This window comes from Xiphophorus hellerii, chromosome 10, assembly GCF_003331165.1.
Source record: "Xiphophorus hellerii strain 12219 chromosome 10, Xiphophorus_hellerii-4.1, whole genome shotgun sequence".
In the NCBI taxonomy this organism is placed as follows: Eukaryota; Metazoa; Chordata; class Actinopteri; order Cyprinodontiformes; family Poeciliidae; genus Xiphophorus; species Xiphophorus hellerii.
This window is the reverse complement of record NC_045681.1, coordinates 4,478,864-4,500,602: the sequence shown is the minus strand read 5'-3', so window position 1 is coordinate 4,500,602 and position 21,739 is coordinate 4,478,864. Positions and strand designations below refer to the sequence as shown.

Here is a 21,739-nt window from a genome sequence, read left to right as displayed (position 1 = left end):
GTTTTTCTTGTTTCATAAACCCATCTGCTCAATAATGTTCTCCAACAAGCCTCTCGAGAGCTTCAAAGAACAGCTGGATTTATACTGAAATAAAATTACTCACAGGTGCACTCTATTTACTAAAATGACGGACTTCTGAAGGTACTTTGCTAGATTTTATTTATGGGTAAATGGGGCTGAGTGCATATGTTTGCCAGATCTTTAGAGCTGAGAGTGACTCAGGTATAACTGGGTGAACTGATTGTTAAGAAAGGGGTTATTCTTTTGGGGGGAAAACAAAACAAAGAACCAATTACTTAACAATTAATACAAAACCAAAATAGAGTCACTGTGTGAGGAAAACTACTGCATTATTTTGCATTTATTAGACTTCTACTACTGAGTGAGCCATTTTAAATTAAGATCGGGTCCAATTGGTGATGGCTGCCCCCTGTGGGTCAGTTCGTTTTAGTCAAGCAAGCACGAATCCTTCCGACAGGTAACAAATCATTTATTATGCTAGACAGATGAAAACAAACTGAGCCATGACAGCAGCAATTCGACTAATAGAATATTTACACTATCACATCACAACAAGGACAAATGTGAACCTTTACAATGTAAACATGATACAAAGACATATTTGAATGCTAGAAAACAAGCTGAGTCTATCCACCGAAAGAGAACCCAAAAGAAACCTGCTTTCTGCAGGCAACCTGCAGCCTGCGTGCAAAATCAGATGTTCATTCACTGAACATTTCAAAACCAGTTTCCTTGGGCGAGCACCAAACAGTGTTGCTCACGCCGTGAACTGGAAAACTACATCCCCGACAGTCAAAGTGGAAACAAAAGACAAACCATTTCCAATGATTGTCTTTGACATTAGTTCTCAAATAATTAGATTTTCTTTAAAAAAAAAATAAAAATAAAAAAATGAGGAGATGTCAGCTCACCTACTGCCTGATCGTTTCTGTCTTATGAAATAAAATACTGTGTGCAGACTGTTGCACCAAACGCAGCCGTCTTCGCTTTGCCTCTGGATCATTTCCAGACTCTTACTCTGTGCAGAAAAATTATACATGATGATATTCACTATTCAGAACAAAATATATATATATATATAATTAAACAAATGAGAAAACATTGTTTGGTTCAATGATTCTGTGATTAAAACTAAAACAAATCCATCAAGAACAAAGTGGGAGGTTCAGGATTGCTTCTGCAGAGCAGCAGACACCACGAATGTCACCGATAACATCAACGTCCGCTGGTTCGACAATGTAAAGAACCGAAGGGCTCCTGCTCTCCCTCGCGTTCTCTTCCTGTGTGTGTTCGTCTACACAGTTCAAGAAGGTGTGTTTGTGGCCAAGTGCGTTACTGAGAGAAAGCCTCGTCTTTCATCAGCATGCGGGGACTCTCCTGGTTTTCCAATCGCCGTCTAGGACCCATCATGCCTGTGCAGAAATAAAAAGCAAGGGGTCACTCCTAAAACACAACATACACTGTGAACTCGTAAGAGTCAAGATGCACAAACTCTTTTCTAATACATGATATTTGGAGAGGAAAAATAACTAACAAAACATAAAGACAAGCAGATTCTACATGGTCAGACAGCTACAAACCCATATGAAAGGTTTACCCCTGTTCCTACCCACAGGCCTTGAAGAGGCAATGTACGAGTCTTTGGGCGGCGCATGAGCTTCATTGTCTTGATTGGTCTTACTGGCTGTACCTGGGAAAAGGCAGATAAAAGGCATTTTGTTAAAACATTTTGTCGCAACACATTTTTCAGTTCAAAATGTCAGACTTCTGAAGAATCTAATGTTCATGTTTCTTTGCCCTTCTTAAAATATGACACCAATGTAAGAAAAAAGGTGCAGATGTTTCTGCAGTGGTCAGAGGAAAATGTCAACACTGTAGACTTTCAGGAAACGGACAGATGGAAGGATGGAGTGACTAACACATGAATGGATAGATGGTTAGATTAATGGAACAGTAATTGGAAAAATGGACGGACGGACAAAAAATGATTGGAAGGACGGAGAAATGGAAGAATGGACAAACAGATTAACAGATGGGGGGACAGGTACAGATGGATGGATAAATAAGTGGACTGAGGAATAGATTTAATATAACTTTTAGAGAATGGGAATAGAAAATAAAATATTGAAATATTTCTTCCACACATGATTTCTATTTCAATTCTTATCAAAATCTGAATAATATAAGTAAATGCTTTATTGTAAACCAACTTACAGACTTCTTCACACATATCAACCAAATGCCATCAAATAATACTAATAATAATAATAAAGATATGTTTACTTACTGCTTTTATGCTTGAATGATTTGGATCTTCTTGGTGAATTTGGATTCTGAGGAGAAAAAAAGAAGAAGAAAGGAATAGAGCTAATATTTGGTTTGGGTTAAGAAGTCAGGACAAAAATTCTGAACACTTTCATGAATAAAACAGATGATAAAAAAAATATATGTATTTAAGGGTAAAATAAAAGCACCTTATCCGACTTTCTTTTCTTTGCTGTAAAATAAAAAAACAGATAAGGAAAAACAGAAAATCTGCAGTGAATCAGTTTTTGAGGAACATGAAGAAAAGTCCAAAGCTTCACCTTTCTTTTCTGCCCCGTAGGACCAGTCGTTATCGTTGACGTCGTCATTATCTTCTTGGTCACTCTCCGACTTATTGTTGGTGTTGTTACCAGTAACTATTCTGTAGAACGGCGAGAGATGACAGCATTACTCATGAGAAATAACACAAAACAGATTCCAGTAAGAAACCATGAAGCTAATTCTGATTGGGGGAACCAATCAGATTCACAGATGGAATTGGAGATAAACACAATGTGAACATCTGAGCTGATGCTGGTCTGCACTTCCTGTTTTCCTTCGAACCTGCGGTTAGCTATACGACTGCTGTTGCGTCCCATCCCGAGGCATTTCTCCAGGTGCGGCGCAAAGCGAGACGCCGCAATGCTCCGGTTGCAGTTGGGACAAACACACTCTTTGTTTTTCCACTGGTTGTACACTTGGCCGAACACGTCCAGTCCAGGCTGGTCCACAATTTCTGAAAGAGATTCAAATCAAGAACCTTGAATAAAACTGCCATCAAATCTCAAACTGAATACCTTACAGAACATTTAGTCAGTGAGGAAAAGAAAAATAATGTAGATTTTCAAAATCGATCACAGTTTTCGCAATTTCTGTCAACAATAAATCTAAAACTCTTCTGTGAGTTGTAAAAAAATAATTCTAAACATGGATCCTCTTTCAGCCATGATTGTTCCTGTAGTTTTAAACAGTTTAATTATTGCTCTGACTCCAGATAATAGTAACATAAAGAGTAAGACACATCTGTATTACACGAGGGACATGTTCTCTTGTCATTCCTATTTTGAACAACTGATAAGAGAAATAGCCATATTTTTACCCCAGATAAACAGAAAAGCATGGATGGCAAAATAAATGTTTCTAGATACATTTCTAGTGAACAATTGTTCTTTAATGCGGCATGTCTTTTCACTGAATAAATTATTTTAAATAAAATATAATCTCAATCAGCATGAGATTATACTGGAGAACTGATTCATTTATTGTACAGTTTTAGACATCTTTAACAGAATCAACACAAATTTGTGTGTCTCTGTGGATTAGTTGTTATTACCTGAATGTTCGCTTGTTTGACAAACTCAGATTTTTGTGTTTTGCTTTTCTTCAGTGATGTAATCGTTTTGCAAGGCAAGACAGGTTGTGCTCACCAAAGTCCCTCATGCTTTCTTGGTCCGTGTCATCCAGGAAGAAGTAGCCCTGCTTCACAGCCCGGTGGACCTCAAAGCAAAGACCCAGACATGCGTCCTCCACCAGGTCAGACAGGATGTCCTGAGCCATTGCCTGCCAGGGACGACATGCGGTACATTTTTGTGGCGTGTCTGAGGTGAAAAAGTCTTAATCCCCTCCAAAATAAATTCTGCTTTTGCTTTTTTATAAAGCCCACTTGCAAGTTTGAGATTTAACCAATTCAGACAAAAAATAACTTGACTAACTGCAAAAAAAAACAAAACAATTTTCCGATTTCATTAATTAAGGGTAAAACATTTTCTAAACGAACCCCATGTGAAAGGTTGTTTCCATCCAGTGTCGCATACATTTTTCTGAATATGGTTAAGGTCTGAACTCTGGTGGAAATGAAGTCTTATGTTCAAGGAAACTGCTCAGTCACAATTTGAGCTCTGCATCATCATCCTGGAATATCCCCGTTTATCAGGGAATTAGTATATTCAGGTAATCAGCTGACGTCATGATGCTGCTGACCAGTTGCAGCAACCCCAGAGCTTAGTGCTTCCTCCACAGGCTGCTACAGTAGGCACAAAGCATGATGGGAGCATAAATTCATCTGCTTCTCTTCTTACCCTGAAGCGCCCATCACTCAGGAAGAGGGTAAATCTGGACTCATCAGAGCACATGACCTTCTTCCATCACTCTAGAGTTCCATCTTTTTGCTCCTTTGCAGGTTGAAGCATTTTCTCCAGTTACCCTCACTAACTGAACAACTTTTCAGTCCTAATTTTTTTTAGTTTTCTTCACATTGAGGTGTGAAAATACTCCTAGTTTCACTATTAAACATAGTTCTAGTTTAGTTTTTCTTTGATTTTTATCTCACCAAACTTTCCAATGATCACTCAGGATTTATTTTCTGACCACATTTCCTCTTCAAAGACGACGATTCTTTCGCTACAGTTTTTAACAACAAGTTGGACAGTTCTCAACCCAGTTTTAGTACTTTCCTTAAAGATTTTCTCTGCTTGATGCCAGTTATTTTACACTTCTTAAACAACCACAGGATGCCTTTTCAACATCCAATAGGAGACTCGCACTCATTTGCTTTTTTTAGGGGGGGGAGGGAATCAGGCAGTGTACAGTATCATAGTTTGGGAGGGTATTTCTTTTTAAAACATGAATGAAATCATGATTTGAAAAAGTTATTTTTTGCCTTTTCACAGGTTTGGTCTGATATTAAAACGTCTATTGATGACACCTGCTTACAACAATGCGTTTCTGCTTGTTGCTGCTTTCCACCACCACCATCATCATCATCACCGTACCTCCAGCTTGCTGTTGTCCAGGCTGGACACCGAAAGCTCCTCCATTTTCATTTGCCAGATCTGCCAGATGAGCAGACGTTGCTGTGTTCATGCTGTAGCGCAGCAAGCATCGGCCAGAGCTGGGCTGCTGCAGGAGGGAAGCACAGTTAGCAGCACAGATGCCAGTCGGTCACTGAGAAAGGGATGCAGGTACTCACAGAGGAGCAGAGGGCTGCTTCCCGCACTCACAGCCTGATAACAAGCACACAGACACAAAACACGAAAAGGAAAGTCAGCGGAGTCCAAAACACGGCGCGAGTCCTCGACACTTCCCAGCAGCCCCGAGCATTGCCATTCAATGAAAGGAGCTTAGCTTGAAGCTGGAGGAAAACAAAGAGCGCGGCTATGAATAGGCTGGAGGTAGTGAAAATATAACAGAAGAAGCAGCGTCCTGCGTCAACAGCTAATATGGCGACAACACAGGAGATGTGCACGAGCGGTTGTAATTATAACAGCGATAAATATATAAATATTTTTAATTGTTTCGCAGTTGGAGGAACATCCAACAGTAGCTAGGCTGCTCGTCCCTGAAGCCAACACTGCTGCTGCTGCTGCAGTGCGGCTCCCTGGAAGAACCTTCTGCAGCCAAAATCCCGGTTCTCAACCCCCAAATGCAGCCTTCCCGGCGGGGGATATCGCGACCGCGGTCCCAGCACAACCTTAATTGAGTTTATTTACCTATTTCGACAGGCATCCATCTTTACTAAGCGTTCAGGCAGAAACAATCACTCTCTGCACGAGTTCCACCGATGGCCTCCTGTGCCGCAGATTACCCTGCTGCGTTCACTTTATCTGCTAATTCGAAACCCCACCAGAAATAAAAAGCGACATAATTAACAAAATTCATACATTTCTTACATTTATAAGAGAAACTATTAAGGAGCTTAATGCAAAACCTAAGTAAAATTATCCGTATTTTGATATCCACTCGTCTCAGGCAGAAGCAATCGATCTCCTCAGGACTCTCACAGCTGCGGCTCTTTGATCAAATCCACCTTTTAACAATTTAACGACCATTGATGAATTTAATGCGCGTCATATTTAAAAATATATAGTTTCTTTTTAGAGAAATATAATAGTTCAACCACCTTCTGTCGTGGAGATCGTTTTTAGTATATTAGAAACAAAAACATTTTGTAAAATTTCACTGAATAAATTAAAAGTATTTATGTAGATTTATTTACAACAGGTAGAAAATATTTTTAGGTGTATTATTACAACATACGGAGGCAAATTACATTAAAAATGGACTGCCACTAAGGCTGCAGCACTAGATCTTTTTTTACACCAATAAAAGCACATTTGGTTTTGTGTATATTTTTCAGTTGTACTCAACTCTTTACTGACCTATGCACAACAATTTATTTATGAAATATAGCAATAAAGAGATTTAAAAAAATAAAAGCTCGACGAACTGACTGAACTTCAGTAAACTACATTTACAATCCATTCAGCTCATTTTGAAAGTCGCATCTAAATTGTAAAACACAAACATAAGTTGTATTATAAAATCTGCAAGATAAATGGCCTCTATTCTTTAAACAGTTCTGTTTTTTTAAAGAAAACTTCCACACCTCTTGAACAAAAACACTAAATTGGCCTTTAACTGAAATAAAGATATAATTTGTCAGTGAAATTACTTATATCTGTTCTATATTTTTCATTTTAAAAAAACCCTACAAATCCCAAATTCATTTTTTAGTATTTCTTTAATTAAATCATCGATGACATGTCCCATGCTTTAGTATAACATGTTCGTGTACAAAGTGACAAAAAACTGCATTTCAAATTTACATTAATTACATTCCCAATTCTCCTCAATGAATATGAATTTTAAACAGTTTAAATCTTTCTAACCAAGAGGCAAATGAACTAAAAAAAAGCACTTGAAAAATGTAAAATTAACGAGAAAATGACCGTTTCTGTTCTACTGTAATCTTCTTTCTTGACAGTCAATATTTAGAAAATGGTGAAATAAAACTGGTAACACGGTTACTCCCAGGAACTCACTCTAAAACTATGAAAATATTCTTGAAGTAGCTATAATAACTGCACAAGTAAACATTATTGAGAAGTATCTCTGCCACACAAATGATGTAACTTTACAGGGAGTGTGAAGGTTCTGATTCTGTCCATCAGCGATGCCTCTCAAACATGTCCCCGTCCTCTCCACTCTCACCCTATGGACCAGAAGATGGTAGAATTGAATAAATGTATATTTTATTACACTCTCACAACTACAAACTGACTCATTTAGAAAAATCCAACAATTATTCTGAGTATACTTATTGTTTTCAACAGGAAGAACCATCGACATCACCTCATAATTGCTCCAAATATCCTCTTCACTGCTGATCTCTCTGATCTCTTCGTCCTCTGAGTCCTGAGTACCAAAACAAACAGGAAGCAAAATTACAGCTCAGCGTGAGAAACCTCTTCCTTATCTCACAAATCAAAGAACTGCCAGCAATGTGAGAAAATATCATTGGGTAGCGGTCATGCATCCTGGATGTGAATCAATATGTCAAAAGTCGCTCTCCCTGGCTTTGTAACCAGACACAGATTTAAAGAGGAGCGGCAAAAGCAAATGAGGCAAATTATCAGAGCGCGTAAACGACAGATGGTGTCATCCAGAAAATTTTAGAGTGAAAGATCGTCTCTGCTGGCCGAACATGGAGCGGTTAGCATTATTATGACAGTCATAAAGCAGAGGCTTCTTCAGATTTGTTGCAACACTGACTGCTGTCCTTCCTGCCCACGGCATCACCATTTACAAAAACTTTTTGAATACAATTGGATGACATACATTATGACCACATTTAATTTCCATTTTAGATTAAAAGAATTATTTTTTAACTGGATTGAATGTATGCGTTTTATTCATATAACTTACTGAAGGCTGACTCAGATGTAGCTCTTCTCTGTCGTACACCTGTTTTTTTTTGCCATCGAGGAACCGCAATTTCTGCAATGCAAGTTGGAACATGAGTTTCAGAAAACCAACTTTGAAAACATTGGTGAATTTCAAAGTACTCACGCTGGGTTTTTGTTTCAAATATTTCGTTTGCTCTTCTGGGGTCAGTTTCTGCACAGAGAATGGAAAATAGATGCATTTACCTCCCAGAGCATTTGAAAAACCCAAAGTGAAGATGGACATTTCTAAACACCTCGAACCACTTTTGCAGGTTTTCTGAGTATTGCTCCATGTTTGAATGCATCTGTTCTTTGTAACGTTCCTTCTCCTTCATAGGGAGCTTGTGCCAAAGTTTCTTAGATTTGGCTAAAGACATCCTCTGATCTCTGGCAAAGTATGTGAGTAGAGTTCTGAAAAACAGAGCTAAATTAGTCAAACAATCTTTTCAGGGAACATTTCGGAGGTTTTGGTTATACACTCACTGGCTGGGCATCTTGGGCTCACGGGGTGACATCCTCTGCACAGACTAAAACAAGTGTTTATACGAAGTGAAGATCCAATACAATAGCAGCAAGTACAGAAGTATTCACACCTCTTCAACTTCAATTTATTGGGATTTATTTTTGTCGTTTCAAAAAGTAAAACTCGTATCACATAAATCCATTAAATGTGAAGTGAAATATTTCAAACTATTGTATTTTTTGTGATTTAAACCTTATTTTTTTAGGATTGCATATACATAACATGAGTAACTGTGAAACTTAAAACATTAAAAATATCCATAGATTAAGTGTTTATTGAGTTTATTAACAAGGAAACTGTTAGATTTCATCTTACCAAAGGCTTCGCCTTCATGAATCTGATATCTTGTTCTTTAATGAATAGCTGCTTCTCTGTCTCATCAAAGCGCTGAGGAACAAACAAACTGTCACACAACGCCTCTTCCTGTTAAATCTAAAAAAGTCTCAACTTACATCCAAATATTCCTTCAGCTTGGCATTATACTCATGCTTCATCTAAAAATGACCAAAAAAAAAAACATTTAGGGTATTTTTAAGTCAAAACAACTACATTCTTTTTTTGTCCTATGTTGGTACCTTTAGACAGCGTGTGTAATACTCATGCTTCTCTGTTGCATCCAGTTTTCTCCAGCGTTTCTTCATATCACTGAAGAAATCCGAACCCAATGAAGGTTTTTCTGCAGCATGCTCCTTGATGAACAGAGACAGAGCACCTCTGAAAGTATGCATAAGGACAGAAAATTAGACAAGCGGCAACAAAAATCTGGAAATAACGAGATTAAAGTTCTAACCTAACAACGCAAAGTTTGTTAGGTTAGGGGCTGTTTTCAATGGGACCGACTGGAGGTTTCCCAGTCGAAATATAAACACAATTATCAAACCTTCTGATTTTAAGCAGAATAATAATAGTAAAAATGTTCCTAGCAACTTCCTCAGCTGTCTATTGCAAGCTTTATGAGTTTTAGTGTTCACGACCTTTTCAGTGTGAGAAAATAAGCTTGTAAAGAGTCAGTTCAGTTCATTTTAAGAGGTGGTTAGACAAGTAAAAAATCTGCAGACAGAGCAATCTCAGTTTGGTGAATCATGGAGAGATTTTCAGTGTAGCCATGCTAACAGGAGTTATTTCTGCAAGTCTCATTAAACTGAATTTGAGACTTTTAAAGGCCTTTTCAGACAATTTTTGGACCCACCTTTATGAAAAGTAATAAGTTACTTAAATTATATTCACCTTAACAGCTCAAGTTAAAAATGTAAAAAAAAAAAGGTCAACAAAATAAACCACTTTAAAAGATTTGCTTTTTTCTAACTAAAGTAAAAAAAAATGTGACAAAAACAATCTCTTACCCGGGTGGATTCACAGGCAGGCCTTCCTTCAGAGACAAGTAAGAGATTTATATAAGAGCGGTCAAACATCTACAGTACCAAACGTTTCTCACTCAGCAATTTGTGCAAACAGCATGCTGAGACAAGGCAGAATGGAAGACTTACAATTGCAGCGAGTTTTGCCTTTCTAGATCTTCGAGTACCATGCAGATTGTTGTTTTTACTGAAAAAGAGCACACACCAAAAAAGTTTCACAATATAAATTTAGATCAACTGGTTTGTTAAATCACGCCTGCAAAGAGGGAGTTTTGTACCAAAAGTTGTCGAGCTTTCTCCAATACTTCGCACGTTCAAGGGCGTGCCTCTTCTTATATTCATCCTACAGTAAAAAGTCAAATCTGTCAACTTCCAAGTCACTCTTATCAATGAGTATTTATTTATACATCCACTTCTCATAGATTACCAACCTTCTTTTCATCTGGAAGCTCATTGTACTGCTTGAGTGCCTTCACCACAATCTCTGTCATCGCCAGCTGTGGGTGCTTCTTTTTTAACCTGGAAAAGTTCTTCTTCATGTAGTCTATTCTTGGACTACAAGGGTACTTTGGGAAGTCTGGGTGGGTCTGTGAGAAAAATAAAATAGAAATTGAGACAAACGATCACAAAGTGTTATTGAGTTTTTCGTTCAGGTAATCACATTCGAGCCAATCTGATCAGGAGGAGGGAAAGTCAGTGACTTAACACACTCCCTGGGTAGAATTTAACCGTTTTACCAATTGGCACAAAAAGCTTAACTTGACTGCACTGTTTTATATGAAAGCTCTAATTAGAACAACATTTAATTATGGATGTATGACAGTACTGATTTCAGGGATTTCACATAATTTCACAACATAATTAAATGTTGTTCTAATTAGACTTTTCATATAAAACAGTGCAGTCAAGTTAATTATGGATGTATGACAGTACTGATTTCAGGGATTTCACAATCTTACAACTTGGGGTGCACTGTTAAATTGTCCCCAATTTCCTTCATTGTGCATCATCAGCCGATACAAGTGAAACCTAAAAAAAAAAATAAAAAATTCACCAACTGTCCCCATTTGGTCTGCTAGGAAACAAGAGTGAAAGACAGATCCACTCATTAGATCACGTCTGTATTCTTGTCGCAATAAGCAGTTAATTAATTAATCGCATCATGACTTAAAATGAGTTTAATCATTTTCATTCTGATTATTAATTTTGAATGGAAATTGTTTACAGGAATATTTGTGGTTTCAGTTGTGTGTGGTTTTCATTTCCGTTTAATTTATTGATTAGTTATGGTTTAGTTTGGATATTTAAATATATTTCCATCCCAGTGTTAAATGTTCTTTACAAAATTAAAGTTTATTGATCATTGGGAGGGCCATTATCAATAGATTACTTGAAAATGGTCTCAAAACAACAAAATGATCAATTATTGCAATAATTACTGGGACATTTTATCGTCCAGCAAACACTTTTGAACCTGCGCATATAACAACAGTCACCCCACTGTTGCTAACTTAGCAAATTTATTGCTATATTTAGCAACTTTTTATATGATTTAAACAAACAAGAGAAAAAAAACAAAACACAAATCGCCATCCAAATTAGAAGGTTTGGTTAAAGATCAGTGATCGTCTGGAAAACTGCGATTGATGCACCACTACTTGGAACATTAATTAATGATTAATGATACACCAAGGAGGTCATTCAGCCTTTTGGAGCAGAGATGCATCCAAAAGTTGTACTAAAGTGGCACTTGAGGATCAAAGTTGCAGACCTGGGTTTAAACCATCTAGAATCAGCTATAACACAAACATAAAACGTAAGAAATAAGAATTGGCATTTGAAGGGAGTAAGTAATAGATGATCTCTCAAGTGAGATTTTAAATCAAAGTGTGACCAATCTTGTTGAAAGCTTTTTCTTGTAACTTCAGGTCAATTTACTTACATAAAAAAAGCATAAAAACAGATGCTTACCAAGGTGCTGTACAAAAGCAAGAAATCAACAATTAAAACAGAAACATTTTATTCAAATGTCGCGTTAAAACAAAATACAATTCATGTATTGTATTGCTCCATGTATGTACACATTAGGTATTTACCCTTCTGTGAAGGAGAGGCTTGGAAACGACCTCTTCAGCTTCGGCAATGAGGTCTGGCAGGCTCCGAACTTTGCGCATCTAAGCAACAATAACAAATTTGTCACACTTTCTACAAAAGTTTCCCACATTTTGTCACAATGCAACCTCAGTCTGCAAAGTATTCTATTGGGATTTTGCATGATAGACCAACACAAAGTAGTGTAAATTTATTAAGTGAAGGGAAAAACAAATGTTTCTCCACACGTGAGTAACTCAATCTCAGCTGTTCTATGACATCAGTGAACAAACAGCACCATAAAAACCAAGGAGCACAGTAATTAGGGAGACGTTTAGAGGAGAGCTCACCTTTTTCATCACTTTTTGCCACTTGTCATGGCATTCCTTTGCAGAATAGGGAGGGAATGCTGTTTTATCCCAGTTTACAGACAATAGTCCAATCTGATAACTCGACGTTTTCTCACTTTCTGGGGTGTTGCTCCTAATACGGCCAACAAGCTTCAGGAGGTTTGCGGTGGTCCATGCTTTAGTTACAGCACATTTACACAGAACATACTCACTTAACCTCAATTTACCAGCAGCACGTTTTCATTAAGACAGTAATTATACCTACCAGATTCTGCAACGTCCATTTCACTTTCACTCATTTTTAAAAAAACAAAAAACAACCCAAAACGTCTTCCTTTTCAAGACTTTTTAAGTGTGTCGAAGTAACAAGCAGTAGATAAAACACGCAACTGAGGAGCAAACTTTAAAATTAGATTATCATATCAACCTAAAACAGTCTTTAAAAAAACTGTAGCCAAACACATGGCGTTGTGTTTTGAAACATCAGCTAAAAATCAGCTTTTGCTAATGGGCGGAACCCTAGTTGGGAAGTCCAATCAGAGAGGAGAACTAAGAAACGTCACTTGAGCAGCGGAAACACCAACCAATAAGATGTGTCCGTGTTGCAGCTTGAAGAATGTCCAGTAGTCGCCCCCTACCGGCCCGGACAGCGAAAAGCCACGTGAAATTAAAATGATTAAACGAGCTATATGGAGGACCAGTTTAATATTTTAAAATAAATATTTATAGGTTGCATGTTATACTCTAAATAAAACTGAAACTTCATAACTTAAATATATACATTTCATGTAATCATGTACATTTTTCAACAGTTCATTTGTAATTGTGTTGCATTATAAACATGTAGAATTAATCCAGTATTCACAAATTCCCTAAAAGTGCATCTATTTCTCGATAACTTTATAGTTTTCTTGTATTACAGAAATATATTTTTGTTTTACTGTAGTTCTTTTCTTTCATGGTTGTTTTTTATGAGCATCTGTATGCCATTTGCCTGTCACCGTCACCAATTAGAGGGTAGCATCTGCAGTCAAATTCAATAAAGTAGAATATGAGTTCAGAGAAGGCTCATTTGTCAATTTAAAAGTACCGTTCAAAACATTAAAGCTGGTATTAAACATACTTTCCATAATTCCAAATTTCTCTGTTACTCTGATGTGATAATCTAATTTCATTAGCTGAAAGTCAAGATAATAAAAAAACATAAATATTTATTTTATTTTATTGGCACATATTTGCTGGATCATAAAGTAGCAACAACAAACAAATCTGTTGGAGAGGTACATCTAAAAACAGAAAAAAAAAATTAGGCTTCATTAAAGCTACTTCTTTAACTTTATGCAATTCAAATAAAAAAAAACATTTTCCTTATGAATGGCATGAAAATATGTAAACATTCTTATGTCCAGTAGTTGGAAACACATTATAAGCAAAGTCCAAGCCAACGATTTCTGTGTGGCATTATTTTGATTTTTTTTTTTCAGTGCATGAACTTCAGCTCTGCATCTGCCACCCTGCAGAAAGTTAACACAGCACCGCCTCTCCTGGGTGGCGTTTTCTTCCTGGCGTCCATCATAGAAACCAGTTGGTTGAGAATCCTCCATCTGGATTTGTAATCAATCATACGCCTCGAACGTGTTGCCATCCTTTCTAGTTTCGCTCTCAACCTGATGATGAAAACATGATAATTAACAAATTGATGCGATATGTACCGATAAGATGGATTCTAAATGCATTTTTTACATCAACAATATTTGCATTCAATCCTTTAAGACGACTAGAATTAATTCCATTTGCTGAAGGCCGAAATGAGAACAAATTTGAGAGATTTTTTTTGTTATCGTATTTTAAAAACAAATTTACCCAGCTGAGGATGCCATGGCTTTTGAATCTTTTGTAATTTAAAACAATGGAGACCCACCAGTGGGGGGGATTTGAGAGCAACACTTAAAACACACTGCATACTTGTGCGACGTCACAGGAAAATCAAAAAGATCACTGAACACATTAGGAGTGACTGGTTCCTCCTTACGTTTCAACTTCCTGTTTCCTGATGGTGCATATATTTGCTAAAACAAAAATATTCAAGCAGTCTTGAACGTCAAGCCATCATTCAGTCCAGGAAGGAGACGGGTTCTCTGACCAGAGATAAATGTGTTTTAGTAAAAAAAAGTACTTTACAGACATGGGCTGAATCAGCCATTACTCCAAAAACAAGGATTTCAAAATTGTTTCTGTGATTTTTTTTTTTTTGCAATCAAAATGACTTTGTGATTTTGTGGAGCTAACGTAGAAAAGAATTATGATTATTTCGTTACTTGAAATAACCTACAGATGGGAGTTAGTCACTTAAACCCAAGGTTTTTTTCTCTCAGAAAATTTGCAATTAGCTAAAAATCATACATTAGCACAAAAAAATTGAGATCTGTTTATTGTTGTAAATTTCCGCAATCACGGAATTGGAAAACAACTTAAGGTACTGCCTAAGAGACAAGAACCTGATTATTGGAGACACGTTGTCTGGTCTAATGAAATTAAATTGGAAGTATTTAGTTATAATCAGCGAGTTAAAAAGTTGGAAAGCTATTTGAAAGCCATGTGAATAGTCTCAGAAAATTACCATTTATTGAGAGAAGCTTGTGGAAAATGTTTGACATTTTAGGTCACACAGTTCAAAATGGAATTCTATCAAATATAAAAAGAAATGTAGTTAAACTTAGCGGCATTTAGCAAACAGAAATAATTTGGAGAAAACTATCTGACCTAAAAGTTTAATCTGATTTAATGTCAGACGGAGAGAAACAAATGGTCATGTGTTTTTACGCAGCGTATAAAGTAAACAACCTTAGTCCTCACAATTTCTTCTTTCTTCTACGTCCTTTCGTTCTACTTGTCTTCTCATCCTTTACGTCCTGTGTGCCAAAAACAAACAAAAACTGAACATACATTCATTCTTTATCTGTGTATTCCAGTCATCCATTTTTATTTTCATAAGATTCATCAATTGCTGCCAAATACATTTCAGATCAGCTTACTGTTTCTATGCATTAAAAAGTTGAAGGTGTGAGCATATTTTAGAAGCAAATCAAAATTATGTCACTATTATTATCTTTATACTTACTGAAGACAGGTTATGAGAATCCTTTATGGCATCTATACATTTCTGGAGAAAAATAACCTTCTGTGGAACAGAAGGTGATGCGATTAGGAACTTTCTTTCAGGCATCTTGAAATAAAAATAATAAATTAAAGGGACTTGCATCAGGTTTTTTCTTCAAGTAAACCCTCTGATCCTCTTGAGTCAGCGTCTACTCAAATAATGCAGAACAATTTTAACTCCCAGCTGAAATTTCAAACACTCGAGTTAAAATGAATGACTGGATGAATACCTGGAACCACGCTCGCAGCTCTTCTGTGTATTTTCTCCTATTTTCCTCAATTATTTCAGTATATCGATTCTTCTCCCGTTCTGAGAGCTTGTGCCACTCTTTCTTGGCCCTTGCCATACGCTCTTTTCTTGGCATAGATTTCCAGGCATGTTTCAACATATCCGAGTGAAAATATATAAACCCAGATCTGAAGAAAAAAATGCAACATTTTCAGGTTGGATTTTGAGAAGAAAAAAAAAATCATATCTTTTAGAATATTTTGGTTACACGATGTGGGGAAAAAATTTCCTCCTTACAATTTTTTTCCCATTATTTTGCTTTTAATTACACTTAAATGTTTCAGATAATCAAAAAAATGAGACAAATATAACCAGTGTAAAGAAAAGAGGTTTATTTTAAATGTCGATTTTGATTGAAAAAATTTTAAACTTTATTTCCTAAACCTAATAAGTTTATGTGTCACCCTTGGAGACAACAACTACAATCAACATACATTTAACAATGAGCCTTTTACATTCTTATAGGCAGAATTGTTTTTTTGAAGAAATTCATTAGAAGACCAATTTTTTTTTTTTAAATTTTAACAGCACTTTATATACTCACTGGCGGGGCATCTTCGGCTCACCCAGTAGTCTCATGTGTTGGTCCTAAAGTAAAATAAACACAAAAAACTTTAGAGGAAATTCCCAGAACGAGGCCTTGAATTTAGCCGCCTGTCTCTTTAAGAAGCTTCTTCTGGTTCCACCTCTCCACCTTCAGCATGTCATCCCAACAGCATTTATCTGTTACGTTGTTTTCAAACGATTTTTGGAGTGCTGGACGGAGAAACAGTTCAAATAATTAGTTCCGCAGATGTGCAGTTCCACCAGGTGTTTGCCAATTGCTGCTGCCGCTAGTCTGGAGGAGCTAGGTGAGGAAGGTGTGGCGGAGGGGGCTTTGAACTGTGTTTTTAGGTACAAGTTTATGTGAATAAAGTCAACAAGAAATAATTAAACCCCAGGAAAACCCCAGGTTGCAAATTAAATGATAAGCTAATTGCAATTAGCTTATGTATTTTACATATTATATTATAATTGTATTTTACGACAAAATCATTTAATATAAGTCAATTAACAAATGCTGAGTCCTTAAACTTAATTCAGAAAGCTTTGGTGGTCAAATGTGAGGATAAATTAATTCGGATTTAAATCGGAACAGAACAGAACTTTGAAGTATTTCTCATAAGAGGTGATCAACACTGATCACAAGAGGCAAGGAGAACTCTACGGCAAGCCATTTTGGTCTTTAATTGGGCACTTTCCAGCATCCCCTGGCATCTCCTGAACACCGCTGAAAGTGCCACATGGCGTTTATTAGCACCACTACATGTTTAATGAATGCCAACAAACGTTTAATAGGAACACTGAAACATTAAAGCACCACAAGGTGTTAATTAAACATCTGGTAGCACTTAAGTAACTCTGCCCAACTGCTTTGACAGCCAGTAGTTTTGAATTGCAAGTTCAGATGTTCAAACGTGAAAAAAAAAAGATGCACACACACACAATGTTTGTCTGTAGGTTAAACATGAATTTTTAAGAGCTCAAAAAGACGTCAGTTTTTTGATGGAAATGGTTGCTGGGTTTGAATGTCGTCACTTCAACACCATTGAGCTCACGACTGCACCCACCACATCTGTGTGTTTCAAACATCTGAGAAAAAGTAGAAAATGAAAGCTTACCGAAGTCTTCTTTGGGATTTTGATTCCTTTTTCCTCAATGATCTGCTTCTTCTCCTCCTCATTTAACTTCTGAAGAATATAAAACAAAGCAAAAAAAAGTGACTGTTTCCGTAACGACAAAGCAGATTTTACAAGTTAAGCTGCGGAAATGCAATATATACTGTATATTGCCGTTGAAAACTCTCAACCTTACTTACACCCAGATAGTTCATCAGCGTTTCTTCGTAGTTTTTCTTCATCTGAAATAACAAACTGTGTTTAACAAACTCGAGGTAAGAAAAGGTGTCATTTTTTTCTTGTTGGACAATCTGTTAATACCTCTGCACAGCGTTTATTGTACTTCTGTTTCTCATTTTCACTCAATTCTTTCCAGTGTTGACTCATAACCCGAATAAAACTCGCTCCATGTGAAGTCTCGCCTCCTTTGCCTGCTGCAGAGTGTTCTATGAGGAACAGAGTATAACCATTCCTGAAAATACAGAAGAAAAAAACAAAACATAATGACCAAATCGTAAAATCTCAAGAAAAAATCCAACACAAAGGTGATAAGGACACAAAATACCTAATCGAGGTTTGAATTTGATAAGGTCTTTTCCTACCTTTATTAGGCTAAAATAGCTTTACTACTTTGTGTTGCAGAGAATATAATGACTGTTCATCAGAGGTGGGAAGAGCAACCAAAAATATACTCAAGTTGAACTATAAAGTATTAATAGAAAACAAAATACTCAAGTAAAATTTAAAAAGTATTTGGTAAAAACAACAAAAGAAAGAAAGAAAAGCATATTTTTCTTACGTGTGGATTCACTTGCAATGTGTGCAAAGATATGTGCAACCTCTAGTATTTTCAAGAATAAAATAAATCATAAAGAGAAATTATTACAAAATAACAAATCGAAGAAAAAAAAAACATTTCCAAATAAAATTTCTCACAACCTAAACACTAACTTTATCTAAAGAGGGATTTTCATGCAGTGAATTCATGTAGGTCACTTCAGATGTTCTGAAGATTTTTTTTTTGCCTGATTGTATATACCACTTATGAAATGTGACTGAAATTAATTGTCTATGGATCGATTTTAAAGTTGTTGAGCAATGGGAGTTGAAAAGAAAAAAGAAATTAATTCTGCTGTAAACTAAAAAATGTATTTCGATGTACACTTCCTGAAAACATTAAGAACTGTTTCTTAAACCTATTAAATGATAAATATGTTACAATAAAGACAGTTTACAAACAGGGGACAGTGAGTCTTACTTACCCAGGTGGTTTCTGAGGAAGACCTTTGTATTTACTGCATCCTTCACCTTCCTTCAAATTAATAAAAAAGTAAAATACTTAACCTCTAACAATGATTCTACACATTTTTCAGTACAAAATAATGCAATAGTTTTTAATTTTCTTAATAACATTTTACTGTTCATCTCTAACATACAAAAACTCTTAAACTAGAAACCCCAAAGTCCAATTTATTCTTCTTTCAGTCTGTTTTTCCTGCCCGATTTATTTCTTCCCCAGTTTTTCTTTTCTTTAACAAACAAATATGATGATATTCTAATTACCAAGAAATGTTAAAAAAAAGAAGGTAAAAGTAAACACAACTTGATAAATTGATAAAACATTTCTTAAAAGGATTAATATGTTTGTCAAAAATATTCAAGGTGCGCAATTAAAAGGCAACTAAGGCAACTTAAATAATCAATGTGTCTTGCCATTTGAAATTTTTTTTAAAAAGCAGTTTAATTTTTTTTCTTCTTTTAAGTATAAGAATAAGGGATAATTTCCAAAAGCAACATTTTTTCATACCATCTTTTCCACTCATACTTAAATAGATTTAGAATGTGACAAAAAGTATTTTCCATAGTTTTCCTGAGAATGTAGGAAACATGAACCAATATTTACTGTTAATCAAAGTAGAACAGAGTAGGATAGTTTAAACCTGCTAACCATGTGAGCAACAAGCAGCATTTCCCGAGAAAGAGAAAAATCACTCACCTCTTTAGGGAAGATCCTTCCCTTTTTCTTCTTCTTCTTCTTCTTCTTCTTCTTCTTCTCCTCCTTCTTCTCCTTCTCATTCTCCTTCTCCTTCTTGATAGGAAGATGCAGATTGTTGTCTTTGCTGAACGACAAAAGAATTTGCTGTACATTAAGTTTAGACTGGCAATTTTGCCAAATCAAATGTGAATACCAAAGTTGCTTTTCTACCAGAAGGTCTGTATATTTCTGCTGTATTCTTCAAACGCAATGCTGTACGTCTTTGCATATTTAGCCTAAAGAGCAAAATAAAAAAAAAGGAGTTAAGTGTCAGTTCTTTGAGATATTAAGTATTGTTTTACAAACAGGCTCACTACAGACAACCTACTTTCTTTTCGTCTGAAAGATTTTCATACTTCTTGGAAAAGGTCTTTCTCATTAACCGTACGTTCACCCCTGGATTTTTCCTCGCATACCTGGTCATTTTCTTCCTAACATAAGCCCTTTTTGGAGGATCAGGCGGTTTTGGGAGGTCTGGGTGAATCTGCAAGAAAAATAAACCACACATTTACAAAAACAAGGATGTGTTATTATCCTGGGAACATTTATACTAAATAGTACCAAACTGCAATACAGTCACACGAGTTTGAAGGTTGATCGCTTACATTTTTGTCACAGAAGGGGTTTGAAAGCAAATCTTCAGCTTCATCAAGGAGATCAGGAAGGCTGCGATATCTGCGCATCTGAGAAACAACAACAGTAGAGAGAGGATCACATATACCACATTCAAATTTTCAGCAGCACAATGTTGCATTTCGCTTATTTTACCCAGCTTTTGTGCGCTTCAACAAAAGGAGGTTTGACAGTTTGTGAGGAATTTATGCTAATTTATCTTGGCGCTAGTTCAGAATCTGAAGTATTTCCACTTCATATAGGTAAAAATAACAAAATAATACAGATGTGCTTAATCTATGCATCTGATGAATGAATGGATGAATGAAACCAACATTTAGACAACAGTAAAGAGAACAACATCTAAAACATAAATATTTTTTCCATATTGTCCTACTTTTTCTATATATCCAAATATTACAGATACTTTAATCAAATTTTATACTATTTCAGGTTGCGAAGGAATCACCACCAGGGGTGGACGGATACTAACTACTAACATTTACTCAATTAGATTATGTTGAGCAACTTTCTTTGAAAAAAAATCATTTTAGGAGTATTTTTTACAATGCTTTATTTTTTACTTTTGAGTAATTTTATTATGAAGTATCGCTACTCTTACTCGTAAAATTAGTAAAATTTCTGGATTCTCAACCCACTGAATGAAAATTTTCTTCCTTAAAATACAAAATATTCCACTTTATATTTTGGCCTGTCTTTTTATGTAATTTTTAAATATTAAATTATCAATAATTTGATCAGTTACTCAGTACTTGAGAAGCCTGTTTACCAAATACCTTTTTTACTCCTTGAATAGTTTCTTGGATGACTACTATTTCTTTTTATTTCAGCAAAAATATGTTGAAGTAGTGCTACTCTTATTTGAGTAAAATTTTGGGGTACTCTACCCACCTCTGATCACAACACTATATTTGGAGCAGGAAATCCAACATCTAAATAAACATTTAAAGATTCAGCACACTGCTCACCTTCCTCATCAGGCTGTTCCATTTCTCCTGGCATTCACCTGCAGAAAACGGGGGGAATGCAACTTTCTCCCAGTCTACAGCTTTCAATCCATGACCATAAGTCTGCGTTTTGTCATTCTCTGGGACGATGTCTTTCAGAGAAGCAACGAGCTTCTGGAGGTTTTCCTGCGTCCATCCTGTAGATTCAGCCCCTTTACACAGAAAACGGTTGAATAATCTGCTCAAAATACTGTTGCTTATCTGAGGCAGCAGCAGGAAGGAGCTTTAATAATTAGCCGTACTCACCTGATTCACCATCTTCAATTGCTGCTTCACTCATTTTCATAATTAAAACGAAAAACGTTGAAAATGTGAGAAGCAAGCCTGAACGATTCACATATTTTTCCACTCTATTCCCGGTTATCGGCAGAAAACCGGCGGTGAAATAACAACTGTCGAATCATTCATTCAAACTATTAGAAAAGTAACAACGTGAAATGCATCTAAAGTCTGTAGATACCACATGGCGTGTGTTTCTGTTTGAATACAACTTTTTCTTCTTCTGCTGCTGCTGCTACTTCTTCTTCTTTGTATGGCGGTTGGCAAGCAGCTAATGGATGTCCATTACTGCCATCTACTGGAGTGGAG

General features: G+C 36.2%; 3 protein-coding genes across 11 annotated transcripts; all 3 read right to left on the bottom strand.

The window, feature by feature from the left end:
* Positions 1-473: 473 nt before the first annotated feature.
* Positions 474-5,949, bottom strand: atxn7l3b (ataxin 7 like 3b). 5 transcript variants are annotated; one of them, XM_032573725.1, is made up of 10 exons: positions 5,814-5,949; positions 5,294-5,327; positions 5,097-5,223; positions 3,753-3,885; positions 2,890-3,061; positions 2,607-2,707; positions 2,496-2,518; positions 2,309-2,354; positions 1,619-1,711; positions 474-1,433 (listed from the first exon to the last, which is right to left on the bottom strand). In XM_032573725.1, the coding sequence occupies exons 3-10, from the start codon at positions 5,145-5,147 to the stop codon at positions 1,354-1,356; spliced, it is 699 nt and encodes a 232-aa protein (XP_032429616.1). In that variant the 5' UTR covers positions 5,148-5,223; positions 5,294-5,327; positions 5,814-5,949; the 3' UTR covers positions 474-1,353. The 5 variants fall into 5 exon arrangements, with proteins under 5 accessions (XP_032429616.1, XP_032429615.1, XP_032429614.1 ...); XM_032573724.1 differs by having other exon boundaries at positions 5,294-5,455; positions 5,814-5,927; XM_032573723.1 differs by having other exon boundaries at positions 5,097-5,455; positions 5,814-5,927.
* An 876-nt stretch (positions 5,950-6,825) lies between these two features.
* Positions 6,826-12,884, bottom strand: LOC116726845 (nucleolar transcription factor 1-A-like). 4 transcript variants are annotated; one of them, XM_032573719.1, is made up of 16 exons: positions 12,636-12,884; positions 12,371-12,546; positions 12,026-12,103; positions 10,361-10,516; positions 10,208-10,272; positions 10,059-10,116; positions 9,915-9,940; positions 9,147-9,285; positions 9,024-9,065; positions 8,887-8,958; positions 8,532-8,575; positions 8,303-8,459; positions 8,173-8,220; positions 8,029-8,100; positions 7,456-7,518; positions 6,826-7,315 (listed from the first exon to the last, which is right to left on the bottom strand). In XM_032573719.1, the coding sequence occupies exons 1-16, from the start codon at positions 12,667-12,669 to the stop codon at positions 7,271-7,273; spliced, it is 1,275 nt and encodes a 424-aa protein (XP_032429610.1). In that variant the 5' UTR covers positions 12,670-12,884; the 3' UTR covers positions 6,826-7,270. The 4 variants fall into 4 exon arrangements, with proteins under 4 accessions (XP_032429610.1, XP_032429609.1, XP_032429612.1 ...); XM_032573718.1 differs by having other exon boundaries at positions 12,371-12,552; positions 12,636-12,883; XM_032573721.1 differs by lacking the exon at positions 12,636-12,884 and having other exon boundaries at positions 12,371-12,406; positions 12,487-12,552.
* A 680-nt stretch (positions 12,885-13,564) lies between these two features.
* On the bottom strand, positions 13,565-21,685 carry LOC116726844 (nucleolar transcription factor 1-like). Of its 2 annotated transcripts, none has more exons than XM_032573716.1 (16): positions 21,398-21,685; positions 21,113-21,303; positions 20,117-20,194; positions 19,840-19,995; positions 19,683-19,747; positions 19,473-19,596; positions 18,739-18,788; positions 17,798-17,948; positions 17,677-17,718; positions 17,480-17,548; positions 16,363-16,406; positions 15,760-15,946; positions 15,631-15,678; positions 15,492-15,551; positions 15,227-15,282; positions 13,565-14,037 (listed from the first exon to the last, which is right to left on the bottom strand). In XM_032573716.1, the coding sequence occupies exons 1-16, from the start codon at positions 21,435-21,437 to the stop codon at positions 13,851-13,853; spliced, it is 1,548 nt and encodes a 515-aa protein (XP_032429607.1). In that variant the 5' UTR covers positions 21,438-21,685; the 3' UTR covers positions 13,565-13,850. The 2 variants fall into 2 exon arrangements, with proteins under 2 accessions (XP_032429607.1, XP_032429608.1); XM_032573717.1 differs by having other exon boundaries at positions 14,022-14,037; positions 15,215-15,282.
* Positions 21,686-21,739: the final 54 nt, after the last annotated feature.